The following is a 12510-nucleotide window of genomic DNA, read 5'->3' on the forward strand; positions in this document are numbered from 1 at the left end:
AAAATGTTGAAAAAGTTTGCGGAAAAGAACAGGAGCACTAAGATATAACATTTGAAGGAGCACATACACTGAACAGGCTTACTGAAATACACAACAATACAACATTGAACACATGCAATATAAGCAGTAATGTAAATAGAGGAAATTAACATGAGAAGGGAGGCTCTAGGAGTGATACCATTGGCTTAAAAGGGTCATGTGATGCAGCAAAGAGTCATGGGCAGAAATTAGACGAAGATGCAAATTAGGACAAGAGCAGAGCAATCCAATTTTTTTTCTTTTCAAAATATTTTATCAAAATTTGATAATTTGGCTACATCCCACCACACACTCTGCCGATAGCATCACTGAGCAGCTGTACTGTAATATGCAAATAACTATGTTCTACAAAAATGCTCAATCTTTTACTAGTACTTTTTTAAACTTTTAAATGATGTTCTATTACGCAGCACTGAGACAGAGAGAGAAAGCAATAGATAGAGAGAAAAAGAAGAAAGATTAACACAAGTTGTTTCTAATAAACATTCAACATGCTTCAACAGTTCTCTAAAAAATCTAGTCAACAGAGTTACTTTTTTGTATTTCTTTTTTTTTCTTTTAACTTAATTTGGCTCTCTGAAATAAAAGCGCCAAACCCTCCCTGATGTAGTTAGAACCAGGGTGGAAAGGTGGTCAGGGTTTTCGGAGAGCCAGAGCCAGAGTCCGAAGGGCTTCATCAGGGTTGTCTGCGGTAGTCAGTCATTGGAAAGGGCCAAACGGAGGAGCCAGTCAGGGATTCAGGATGTGGTCATGGAAGATGGGTCATTCCACATGGCCGCCACGTCTCTGAACCTAAAGGAAAATGACGGTAAAATTAAGCATTTCTATTGTACAATAGACAAAAGTTGTGGAAATCTGTGTTTGGTCAATTATTTCTCCTTTTTTAATAATAATACCAACTGGTGTTGTATTATACATTGTTGGGAAGTCTGATTAGTCACCTTTACAACCAGGTATAAATTGTAAGGATCATGCTTCTGAGTCATCAGCAACATAGCTAAATGTGTGGGTAGTGCCCCCCAAAAATTAGCCAAAATCTCAAGATTCAAGAGTCCAGACCTCAACCCAACCCAACACTGGTGGGATCAGTTTGGGCGTGCTGTTCATGTTAAAGTAACCAGCACAACTGGTTGACCTTCAACAACACCAGGTTGAGGAATGGGATGCCATACTAAAGCAAAATGCTGGAACCAGCATGGGGAGGAGGTGCCAAGCTGTTGTAGCTGTAAATAGATATTCCACATGCTACTGAGGTCCTTGACAGTGTAAGTCTAAAATTGGCCAATACATTATTTTTTCTTTATTATTATGGGAGACTACAATCTTCCAAATTCACCAAGCAGCTTAAAACAAGAGTGAATATCAAGAAGGGAATATTGCAGGGGATTTTGACACCTTTTGCTGTGCTGCTCATTCCACAGTAGTACCATCCTTACAAATTATACCTCATTGTAAAGGTGACTCATCAGGCTTTCCAATAACACAACACCAGTTGGTATGATCAATCACAAAATTTCTTACTTTCTGTGTTAAGTTCAGATAGCATTTTAGGCCCATCATGTCCACACAACTTCTGATTTTTGTTGGCACAAAGAAGGAAGGTTTAACATTCAGTTGTTCCATTTGCACCTCTGAGCTCTCTGACCTTGCATTGATGAGGTACTGGGCCAGGCTGATGTTGGCGGGGGTTCCTGTGATGGTGATCTGGCGCTCCGATGACCCTTCCATGGCGTTAGCAATTTTGATCTGCGCCCCAGACATCTGACGGATCTCGTTGATTTTGGTTCCCTGGCGTCCGATTATGCAGCCTATTAGCTGGGAAGAAAATGGGGGCGGGACTTAGCATGGTCACAGCACTTGAAGGAGATACTCTACAATACATGTGAATATGGGCCAATCTTTGCCAGCCTTTCAGTTACAACTTTCCTCCTCCTTATGTGGGTTGAACAAGTCTTTCACATTAAGGTCATTCACTTTACAAAGCTGACTGCCTTTGGCTGCAGTGTATCTCTGCTGTGGGAAAAGAGATTACAGTAGTTGCAGCTGAGTTGCTGTCACATTGCATCGTTCAAAAGTTGAACAAAGAGCCATGTTAAACGATAATAGGGTGGAGCTTCTGACATTGTAATCCAACCACATTTGGGAGTTTGAACTTTAATAGGAGTTGTTTTCTGATGGTCTCTTGCTTTATGTTAGGCTCTTTTATATATTCTGGAGAATGTCTCAAGCAATTAGTTAGGAATCCATCGCTCTAATCTATCTGAAAAAGGCCTTTTAATGCTAAAGAAATGTGATAGCAATATTATCCTATCCATTATGGATTTTTCGGAAAGATTTGAAGCATTGTGTCTAAATGGAAACTCAAATGCAGCATTATAATTTGAGGATATCGGCAGTAGCCGGGGGGGAAAAAGCACAAAGCTGCTGAATAAAACAGCTGAGTAAGTGTGGCTGACAATAACAGAAGACCTATTGTAATTCTTTAACAGCATCAACGATATTGTCTTATTGACAGTTTTGTTGCCAAAAGCAAAACACAGGCCATTAATATGTATAAACTGACTGATTTTAAATGAAATTTGCTTCATTTTAAATCACCGTTCTTTGCAATTTTCATTAAACCCTTTCAGGGGAAATGCAATGCCAACAAATGAAAATAAAAATGCATGGTTGAGCATTTTGCACACCATCACAAATATACTCACATCATTGGGAATGGTGAGTTCATGAGTACTGGCCTGGTTACTGGCATCCAGACCTGCTGCTAAACACAGGAAGTAGACAGAAACAGGAGAGGGAGGCAAAAGGACAGAAAAGAGTTTGGCACATTGAGGGAGAAATTGATGAACTCTATTGACTGACAAGTAGAGCCTACATACATTATAAATTGTCTCTATTGCGTGACACAATACGGAAAACAAAACCTAATGAAAACTGCATTGCTTTAGAAAAAAAGAGGATACTAAGGGAAAGCTAGAAAACAAAAGAAACCTCAACATCTACAAGAGCAGACCACCAGCAGGCCATGTCAATGGCAGTGCACCACACAGACCATAAGGAGAAGAACGACAAGAAGAAGAAAAAGAGAAAGGACAGAGACAGGAAAAGAAGAGAAAGAGAAAAAAAGGAGGAAGAGATTGTGTTCGTCTCTACAGGTAAAAACGAGAGAAGGATCTTTGGTGAAGAGGGTCATTGTGTAGGTGGGTACGTACCGGGGAAGGCAGGGGTGGTCTGTCCAAGGGGGGTAAAGGGGGTTTGCTGCATAGCCAACTGGTGGAGCTTGCTCAACTGCTGAGGGGGGGAGGAGGAGGACAGCAGAGCTATGAGGTCATCATTAAAAACACACCCTGGCGCACACACTCGCACGCAGACACACCAACACACACACAAATAAAGGTCTGTCCGAAGTGCTACAAGAGCAAAGAGAGGATCTGAGGAGACGTAACAACACAGACAGGTGAAGGACAAAAGTCAAGAGAGACAAAGAGAGAAAAGAAAGGTGTAGAAGACACTCATAAAGGACTTGGCCTGATTGGAGTATTCCTATGTTGTTGTCTCCATAAACCCCGCGTCTCATAGTTACTGTTGCTATGACTGGAGCATCCTAGAATTACATTTCTACAAATTTTATACCAACATGAGATTTGGTCACTAAAGTTTAAAGTTGGCTTTAAACTTCTGTTTAAACCTATGTGGAGTATGCCTGGGAATTGTCCTCATTCGACCCAAATAGTCGAGGCCGATGTCTTTCCTCCCTGAAACTGGTTCTGCTGAAGGTCACTTCCTGTTAGAAGGGAGACGTCACAATTTTCTACTTTCCTTTTATATTACTGTTCTGCAACACAGGCTAAATAAATGGAAACTAATGTCCTTGTCAGCACTCGGTTACCACTGTAATGAAGTTTCAAGCTATTTAGCCAGATGCTACTTAGTCTGATGCTAGTTAGCTAGATGACCAAACAATATGTGTGGAGATTAAATGCTACCAGTAAAGACTGTTTAATCCACTTTTTACACATTTAAGACTGGTCTCACTGTACTTTATTATTTTTAAACTTATATACCTCTAGGATATTAAGAAATCAGACAGTTTCTTAACCAAACTGGTTAGCTTGGGGTGTAAGAGTTTGACTCACAATTCATTGGTATTCTCAAACGTTTTTTTTTCATCATTTTCTATTCCTTTCATGAGTAATGAAAAAAAAAATGTAAAAAAAAATATTATTTTACATACATTTTTTCCTGATCTATGAAATCATCTTATTCACCATTTCCTGCCATATCTGGTAAGTCCTTCAGGCCAACCCCTTATGAGATTTAAAGGCAAATATAAGACACGTAGGCAAGAGGAAGAAAAGTTAGAAGATATGGAAATACACATCAGAAAAAAATCTGTATTAATATTAACAATTAATATTAATAAGGGTAGGGAGAAAGTAAGATAAATTTGGAAGCAGCTAGACAGAATGATGTAGAGTGCAGTGTGGACTGCCTTGTAGGGGTTAGCACTCACATCTGGATGTGGGATGGCGTACTGTCCTTGAATGGTATAAGCCTGCAAACATGAGCAGAAGAGCTTGTTGTTATCATGTAACCTCAGTTAAACAAGTCCACAAAAATACAGATATGTGACTACAATGAATTAAATATTAAATAAAAACAAATCAATTTTACAGTCTAACAAATCTTAAAGAACAAAAGTGTGCCAAAATAAATAAACTAGCATTTCTACAACTCAAGCAATATATGCACTTTTATATATTTTAACCTATTGAGCTATATTGGTTACATGTAAGCCATGCACTACAGATCCCTGTCTCGTTGTCCTTGTATTCATCAATCAGATCCAGTTGAACTAAATCAATAAGGGACGATTCAGACAGCAGGGTGGTGATTGGAAGGGTGGGGAGAAAACCGGAGGAACGACCCTGAGAGGAGTGATGTGATTGTCCTACTATGTGTGGTTTATTGGTGCCACAGAGATCAGAACTGAGCTAAATTTCATTTAATCACTGCCAAGATGGCAACCGAAGATTTACAGGAAGCAGAAAAAAAAACACGTGTCATATGATTTAATTTATTTGTTGCCTTTCCCAAAAATATCCCGACTAGAAATCTAACCTGCTCATTATATGTAGCAGCTGTCATGCTGCATGATTCATATTGTGAATGTTAGGAGGTCGTTCTAACAATATAATGCTGATAGTGACCGATCAATGGAGTCAACCAAAGGTGTGTAGCCTTTTTATTCTAGCTTCTTATTTGTCATATGATAGTTTGCTGGTCTTTCTATCATAGAACACATTTAATATAATTTAATAAGTATTTATTGGAAAATGAAGAGAGAACATCTTACCTGCATCTGACTGAAGCAAGCTATTACTGTTTATTATCAGTTCTATATTTTCAGTCCTGAACTCCACAATAGCTTTGTATGAATTTAAGTAAAAAAACAAAAAAAATAAATAAATAAAATAAAATAAAATAAAAACTATATTCAATAAAAAAAGAGTTAAAGTTAAGCAAAATAAAAGTAAATAAAAAAATAAAATGTCATGTAATAAAATGAAATAAAATGTAATGAATTTACTAGCTTACTGACTTACTAGCATAAATTTATTACCTTTATATTTTAGATTTTGGTAGACATTTGACATTAGCTGATTGAAGTATAATGGGGTTAAAAATAATAATGGTAAAACACCTTGGGCATTAAAGTTTAGTCAGATATTTAGTTTTAAATGCACCACGATCAAACAAAGCTTCCTTTAATTTTGTCTTATATTCACCTTAATCTCTTGTCATGTCCTTCCTGTCCACTAATTGTTTATTTTGACTTCTTTCTTTTTCTGGATATAACTTCCTTCATGCTGCATTCAATGCAACCAGAAGCCAGACTTTTAAAATGACTCTTTCAACGATGAGTTTAATGGTCAAGGTGGAGAAAATCCTGCCTGCCTACAGGTTAGCTATGTTGATTTGCTGCTATCACACATGCCTACAGTATTTTCATTGGCCAGGTCAAATGGGAACTGGTTCACAAAACCTTCCTGGTTAAATAAAAGTAAATTAAGTATCATTGCTTAAAAGCTATCATAGTGTTAAAAATGTACTTTATCAAAGTAAAAATAACAAGAATAAATTTTATGTTTAGTGTGTAAATTGACTTTTTAAGGAGTGATCTGCAATTCAGAAATCTTCCCTAAAGTGGGTGAACCAGGGAAATCTGACATCTTGTGCCTTTATTTTTATTTTGTTTTTCTAGACAGAAATTGGAAATTTTCCATAGCAATTGAATCCATTATTATCTCCACACCTGCTTCCTGCTAGCATCTTTAACTTGACCCGCTAGCAGCCCCTGTCCTGCCTACAGAAGGTAATTAAACTCTGTTGCATTTTTGGATCCACATGAGGAAAGTGAATCAATCAAAGCTACTTCTATCGCAAAAGACGGCTTGCTTAATAAATGGTATTGCCACTTTTAAGTAGTTTAATGACTAAATTGTGTGTTTAGGAAGAAGTTTCTTTAAATTTACTTTATTATTATAATTTATTTAATAAAACGTGGCAATAACCTACTGGATCTTCCCACCAATTAAAATGAGCATGGGTTATCCAGATACTCTCTTGATGACTAATACTTTTAATCTCAGTTCTGGTTTAAGTGGCTCCAGGTTGTGGATGAAAGTAAACAGCAGTGATGGTTTCATGCTAGTCAGGATGGGTAAAGGGGAGTGAGGAAGGGAGGAAGAGTGAGTAAAACCTGGTGCGACACTAACAGGCAGTGGCTGGTGCTGCAGTAAGAGGCTGAGGTTGGCTGTGGATGCCCCCAGTGGGTCTGCTCTTACCTGGCCACCTGAAAAAATGACAGGGGTGGAGGCAGGCTTGGGGCGGTAGGGGATGGTGGCACCTTTCGGTGGGGACTGAGGAGAGCAAAGGAGGAGAGAGTGGGGGGAAGAAGAAGGGATAAAATGTGGAGATAGTGTTAAAGCAGGAAAAAAGAGAAGAACAGAGAGAGAACGAAGTTGCATAAAGTGAGACCAGAAGGGACGGTGCCTTAGGGAAGACAACCTGTGACACTGACACAAAAGTGCTCTTCACTGTGCGCTCATGCTGACATAAAATGTCAAAATTGTGGTTCAGTGCACAACTAAGCTTGGATTTACCTGGAAAATCACTTTCAACTGGATAATGATGACTCAACATACTGCATTCTAAATATCTTTTCAGTCCATACTCTGGAGACTTACAGTCAAGTCACAAATGTCCTAGTATCCATGGCTGGTGCCATCATGAAGGCCCAATGGAGAACTGGCTGTGCAGATAGTTAAAATTAATGGTGCAAGAAGAAAAAAAGACACCTAATAGTGTGAAACCCTATGATCCAAAACAGCATTCTCATTCAGACATGTAGGCAGAAGAAAGTAATAAAGAGAAGAGGGCAAACAAAATGGTCAATGATCTCAAAATAACGACCTAATACAGCGATCAATTGGATGAATTTTTAACTTGAAATGCACTGACATTGTCACAGAATGGATTTAACTTTTACTTTAGATACTTGAAGACCCCATGTTACTTTTATGTAAGTGTTCGTTTTAGTTTCGAGGATGCTACAGTACGTTAGCTTGCTTGATAAGGAGAAAACAATAGCTACTGTCTCCAAAAGGCATAGTCTGATCTGATTGGTCAGTTGTTGATTTGTACAGTAGTTGACCATTCCTAACTTCATCACTGTAAAGTGAGTCAGCCATTTTGAAATTCACAGTGCACAAAAAGTAGTAGAAGCTGTACATGTTGATAGAAATCTGTCATCATGCATTGAGCCCTTCAACCAGGAGATAGCAGAGTATGCTAGTGCAAGCTAGCTGGCGCTAATATTAGAAGCATGTTACTGTGAATTCTTGGGCTAATTATATTATCTCAGACTTCTTAACCGTGATGTGATTAGTCTTTTTTCATCTTCAGATCCAGGACTTGTCCATGTAGATCCGTGTAGGCAGAAGAAATTGGTAAATTGTGTAAAATTAACCTGTTTTAGACATGTTAGCTCTATGTTGTAATGTTGCCTGCTTTCATGCAAGCTACAGCAGCTGTTTGATATCTGTAAAAATTACAAACAATTGTTTTGTTTTAACATAATCATCAAATTTTTGTGGCCAATATTTTATCATTAGCGTGTCAAAGATTGTTACATAATTACAGCTATGGTCAGTGTTTGCGCCGCTGGATTCAGCTCAATTAATATATTACAGATATATTTGTGTAATCATTTTATGTTGATGAATTTTTGATGTGATGAGGCTGCTGTTTGTAATCTCTGGAGTGCTGCTTTTTCCCTTCCATCTATGTAAACAGTAACCTGATGCTTTTTTAAAGCTAAAGTTCAGTGCAAAACACACCTCTTGTCTATCATTATCTCAATATTTGCTGGTGCATTTAAATGCTGCTGGGAATGTGTTTGCAGCAGTGCAGATTTTCTAATGTAAACTGTATGAAAACACAAACACATCCATCAGAAATGTAATAAAAGCAGCAGTAGAAAGCACAGAAATGTTTCCGGAAGAGATCCCTCGACACAGCAGATTGAACTTCTTGTTGCATTAGTTATAATCTGTTCATCAAATCCCATTTTTCTTCACATTTCTGGCCTGACTGAATGATTGTTTAATGTAGTGCAGTACAAAACAAAACAGAATTTCAATGATAAGGTTTATAACTTGCAAACAAACAGTCTTCCGTATCAGGCATTTCAGAGTAAATAATGACCTTGTTTCCCATATTTGCGGCCCCCTCCCTCCCCTTCCCCACTGTACCTCCAGCATCACCACACATATCTGTTTGACACACTGGATGATGGCTTCTGGGGCCCCTGAGATTGTCACCGCTCTCTCAGTGGAGTTGGGAAGCATGTCACCTGCAACCTGGACCTGGGCTCCCGTGGACTGAAGCAAAACACAAAACCACAAAGCGTCAGGGATGCAGTAATTAATCTTTTACTGACCCTGTTTCCTGTTTAAACGGCTTCACAGTGAGTAAAAACTGACATCCAGGAGCAAAATGAGCTCTGAGCCTTGAGCTTCACACTCTGGGGATTGTGCAGCAGAGGAAGGTTAAATGGAAATTATATGATCCATAAATATGGGATCTAGAGACTGTAAATGAGAATCTTGTGGCTCTGCCATTTGTCAGATTAAACTTCTGATTAATTTAAAACGATGATGATCACTGGGGTTGAAAAATGGTTGCATACCTCTCTCATTTCTTTGATTTTGGAGCCACCTTTGCCGATAAGGGAGCCACACTGGCTGGCAGGGACGACGAGCCTCAGGGTTACTGGGGGTTTGCTGGTGGCTGGGCTGTTGCTCATGGAGTTGATTATATCCTGTAGAAGAGGGGAGGATCATGTTTCATCAGAGGTTTTAGCAAGAAGAAAAACTATTACTTTAGGGAAGGTTGCGCACATCTTACCACACCACTCGCAGTTTAAAACATCCTCTACGACCAAAAATGTCAGTTTATGACACTTAGCATTAGCACCAGCTTAAGCATTTGTACTAATCAACCACTTAAAAAAGACCTATTATATTAAATTATCCATTAAATTGTCCAATCAGAGAAGACTTTGTGTCTGGTACTCTGGTCATTTGAAATTTGCATCAGCATGCAGCACTCTGCTCAATATTTAATTTTCATTTCGACCAGACAGATTTACATCTCCTACTCAAGCGGGCATACTGATTCATTTAAAAATAAGTAAAAGTCTGTCCTGGAAATATCCTGTTTATTAATTGATAGCAGTAAAATGTAGCTTAAGTATTAAAGCAAAAATACCAGCTTAGTTCCTCTGAATTATTAGATTATTAATACTTGTGTGAGCAGCGTGCTGCTGGTGAAGTCACTGGGTGAGGACATTTTTAAATATTTTATTCAGGTTTTCATGCAGAGACTCAATATTTTGGGGGAACTTTTAACACCTCCAAGTCCTCCGAAATGTGACCCTGACTACAAGTTCAGGGCGTCAGAAGCCTGAAAGGTTTAATTTTCCTAATCTTAGTGTTATTGCTTAAGTAGAGGAAGATATCTTGTTTATTTAGTTTGTGTAGTTGATAAAATCTTTGTGACAAGGGGTAAAATATCTTCAGCAACCAAAAGTTCAGCCGTGTTCTATGTGACCTCTTGGAGTTGGAGGAACTATGAAGGAGGAGTAGATGGAAATACTTCGGTATGGATGCTCAGTGGCTGTTTTATTTGCTTTATGTTGCCAGTTAAATCTTAACAATCAGTAATGCATAAACTTATAAACATATAACTCCAATATTTTTGCCAAATCATATCTACACAATGTGAGTGATGCTTATGAGGCGTTGAGGAGAAACTCGGATTGGTCCGACTGGAAGTGCGCTGATCCAACGTCCAAATCAAAACACAGTACTGGCCCACTTTCAGAGGGTGCTGCAAGGTTAGATCAGCACATTTCTGTCCTATATAATGTGGCCAAGACTGCTTTGTATTCCATCTGGAAATGAGCCAGTTGAAACGTTGAAACAAGCCAGTGGTGGAATATGACTAAGTACATTCACTTAAGTACTGTCACCTTAAAGTTTTAGAGGTAATGGATGCACTTTTTGCTTCACATTTCTTTTGGAAGCTGTAGTTACTGAACAAATTTAGGGTTTTGAGTACAAACATTAAAATTTTAAAGACTTATTTTTCCATGTGAACATAATAGATTTTACAGTTGAAGCTTCCCAAATGTGCTATTTCTTTTTGAAGATTTGAGTGTTCGAATATAAAAATGTTGATTAAAGATTTTTTGAGGGTGTTATTATTACTGTTTTACCTCCTCAAACTTGTAGGCGATCATGGCGAAGGCCTTGAAAATGGCATCTGTTGGCCCGGTGATAGTAACTATCCGCTCAGGGCAGTTCCCCTCTGAAATGTTGATGCGGGCACCACTCTGCAAGGTGGAAGAAAACCAAGAAAATATACACAGATAAAGACTGAATCTATGATTAGAGGTGCTAAATATTGCTGGTAGAAAAGTTCTTACATCTTCACGCATCTTCTTCACTGTCTCCCCTTTCTAGAAGCAAAGAAAAGAAACAACATTGAGATGTTTTTTGTATTTCCTACAGGTGTTTTGATGCTTTACATGGTCTGATTGTTGTGCTTGCGATAAATACCTTTCCTATGATGCTTCCCACCTCCTGCAGGAAAACAAAGGCGCAGTGTTAGGTGCATCTGTGCCACGGGGTTCCTTTTTAAATTAGCTTTCTTTAGACAGATAATTGGAAACAAAACCAGAGGAAGAACAACAGAATGATTTGTGTGTTTGTACCTTGCCATGCATCAGCAGCCTGATGGTGAGGGTCACATTCAGTCCGCCCTCTGATTGGACCTTGATGGGCTCCATGTTGGGATTGGATGTGAAGGAAGGGGCGTGGTCACGTGAGAGAGGAGATCAAGGGCCAACGCGAGTGTGATGGTGGAGTCAGCCAACCGGTCACCTGTCAGGTAAAAGAAAAGCAGACACACCTGTAAAGGTTAGGCAGGGAAAGTATGTTAGCTTAGCGTAGCACGGCTACAAACCACGCTACTCTAATTCTGTCAGGTGACATTTAAAGACTACAGGGGCAAAATCTTCTGAAACTGGACATTTTTCTTTTACCAGGGGCCATGTTCAATATTGTTTACTTGGTAGTTTGATGAAATAAATAAAACAATAAATAAAAATCAGTTGGTTAAATTCCACACTAGTTGGGGTATGGACCGAGAATGTGGGTTTAATGCAAAATTATAATCGTATTTTAATAAATGTATTTTTGTTCTGCTGCACAAAGAGATGAAATGTCAACGTTTAGCAGTTTGTAAAGTTAATCTATAATCTGTTTTGATCTTTTCAGAAGAAAATGTCCAGGGTAAAAAAAAAAAACCTTTAAAGTTTTTCTCAATTAGTTTCTCCTGTAAGACACATTCCTCCATTTTATTACTCAGATTCCCTTTTTGTAAATGTAAATGTTTTAACACACAAAAAAGTGTACAAATGGCACAAAAAAAAGCAAGAAAATGAGCTTTAATTTAAAAGCACAACATAGTGACTGGAATAGTATTGATAATATCTAATACTATCAAAGATGGAGAGGGGTGATGTGGTTTCTCTTTATGCAATGTAAAAAAGCATTGAAATATAGGTCAGCATATGTCCCTTCAGTCCGAGGATGAGCTGTTGAATGACGAGCGCCATATTTATTTTTATCGAGCCCATTTCAGCCAGGTCGTCTCTAATTCTGCCTGACAAGGGGTGTCATGACTCAGGCAGGACTCTGAGTATCGAGAGCCAACACAAGAGGGCGCCTCAGCCTGCAATCAGAATCCCTACATTGGATCTGAATATTAACAGCAGGGTTTAAATGTGCAGCTGGAAACTCCTTGTGCTGATGCAGAAAATCAGAAACGGTGCATCACAGA

The 12510-nt window shown here is 38.6% G+C and overlaps 1 protein-coding gene across 2 annotated transcripts; it reads right to left on the bottom strand.

Annotated features, from left to right (window-relative positions):
• Positions 1 to 332: 332 nt before the first annotated feature.
• LOC121635711 (poly(rC)-binding protein 3-like) lies at positions 333 to 11543 on the bottom strand. Of its 2 annotated transcripts, none has more exons than XM_041979017.1 (12): positions 11381 to 11543; positions 11226 to 11249; positions 11093 to 11125; positions 10883 to 10999; positions 9293 to 9424; positions 8856 to 8984; positions 6888 to 6962; positions 4553 to 4594; positions 3252 to 3330; positions 2745 to 2797; positions 1685 to 1854; positions 333 to 831 (listed from the first exon to the last, which is right to left on the bottom strand). In XM_041979017.1, exons 1-12 carry the CDS (start codon positions 11453 to 11455, stop codon positions 777 to 779), a joined length of 984 nt encoding a protein of 327 aa, XP_041834951.1. In that variant the 5' UTR covers positions 11456 to 11543; the 3' UTR covers positions 333 to 776. The 2 variants fall into 2 exon arrangements, with proteins under 2 accessions (XP_041834951.1, XP_041834950.1); XM_041979016.1 differs by having other exon boundaries at positions 3252 to 3327; positions 6819 to 6962.
• Positions 11544 to 12510: the final 967 nt, after the last annotated feature.

The sequence above is a fragment of the Melanotaenia boesemani genome, chromosome 24, assembly GCF_017639745.1.
Source record: "Melanotaenia boesemani isolate fMelBoe1 chromosome 24, fMelBoe1.pri, whole genome shotgun sequence".
In the NCBI taxonomy this organism is placed as follows: domain Eukaryota; kingdom Metazoa; phylum Chordata; class Actinopteri; order Atheriniformes; family Melanotaeniidae; genus Melanotaenia; species Melanotaenia boesemani.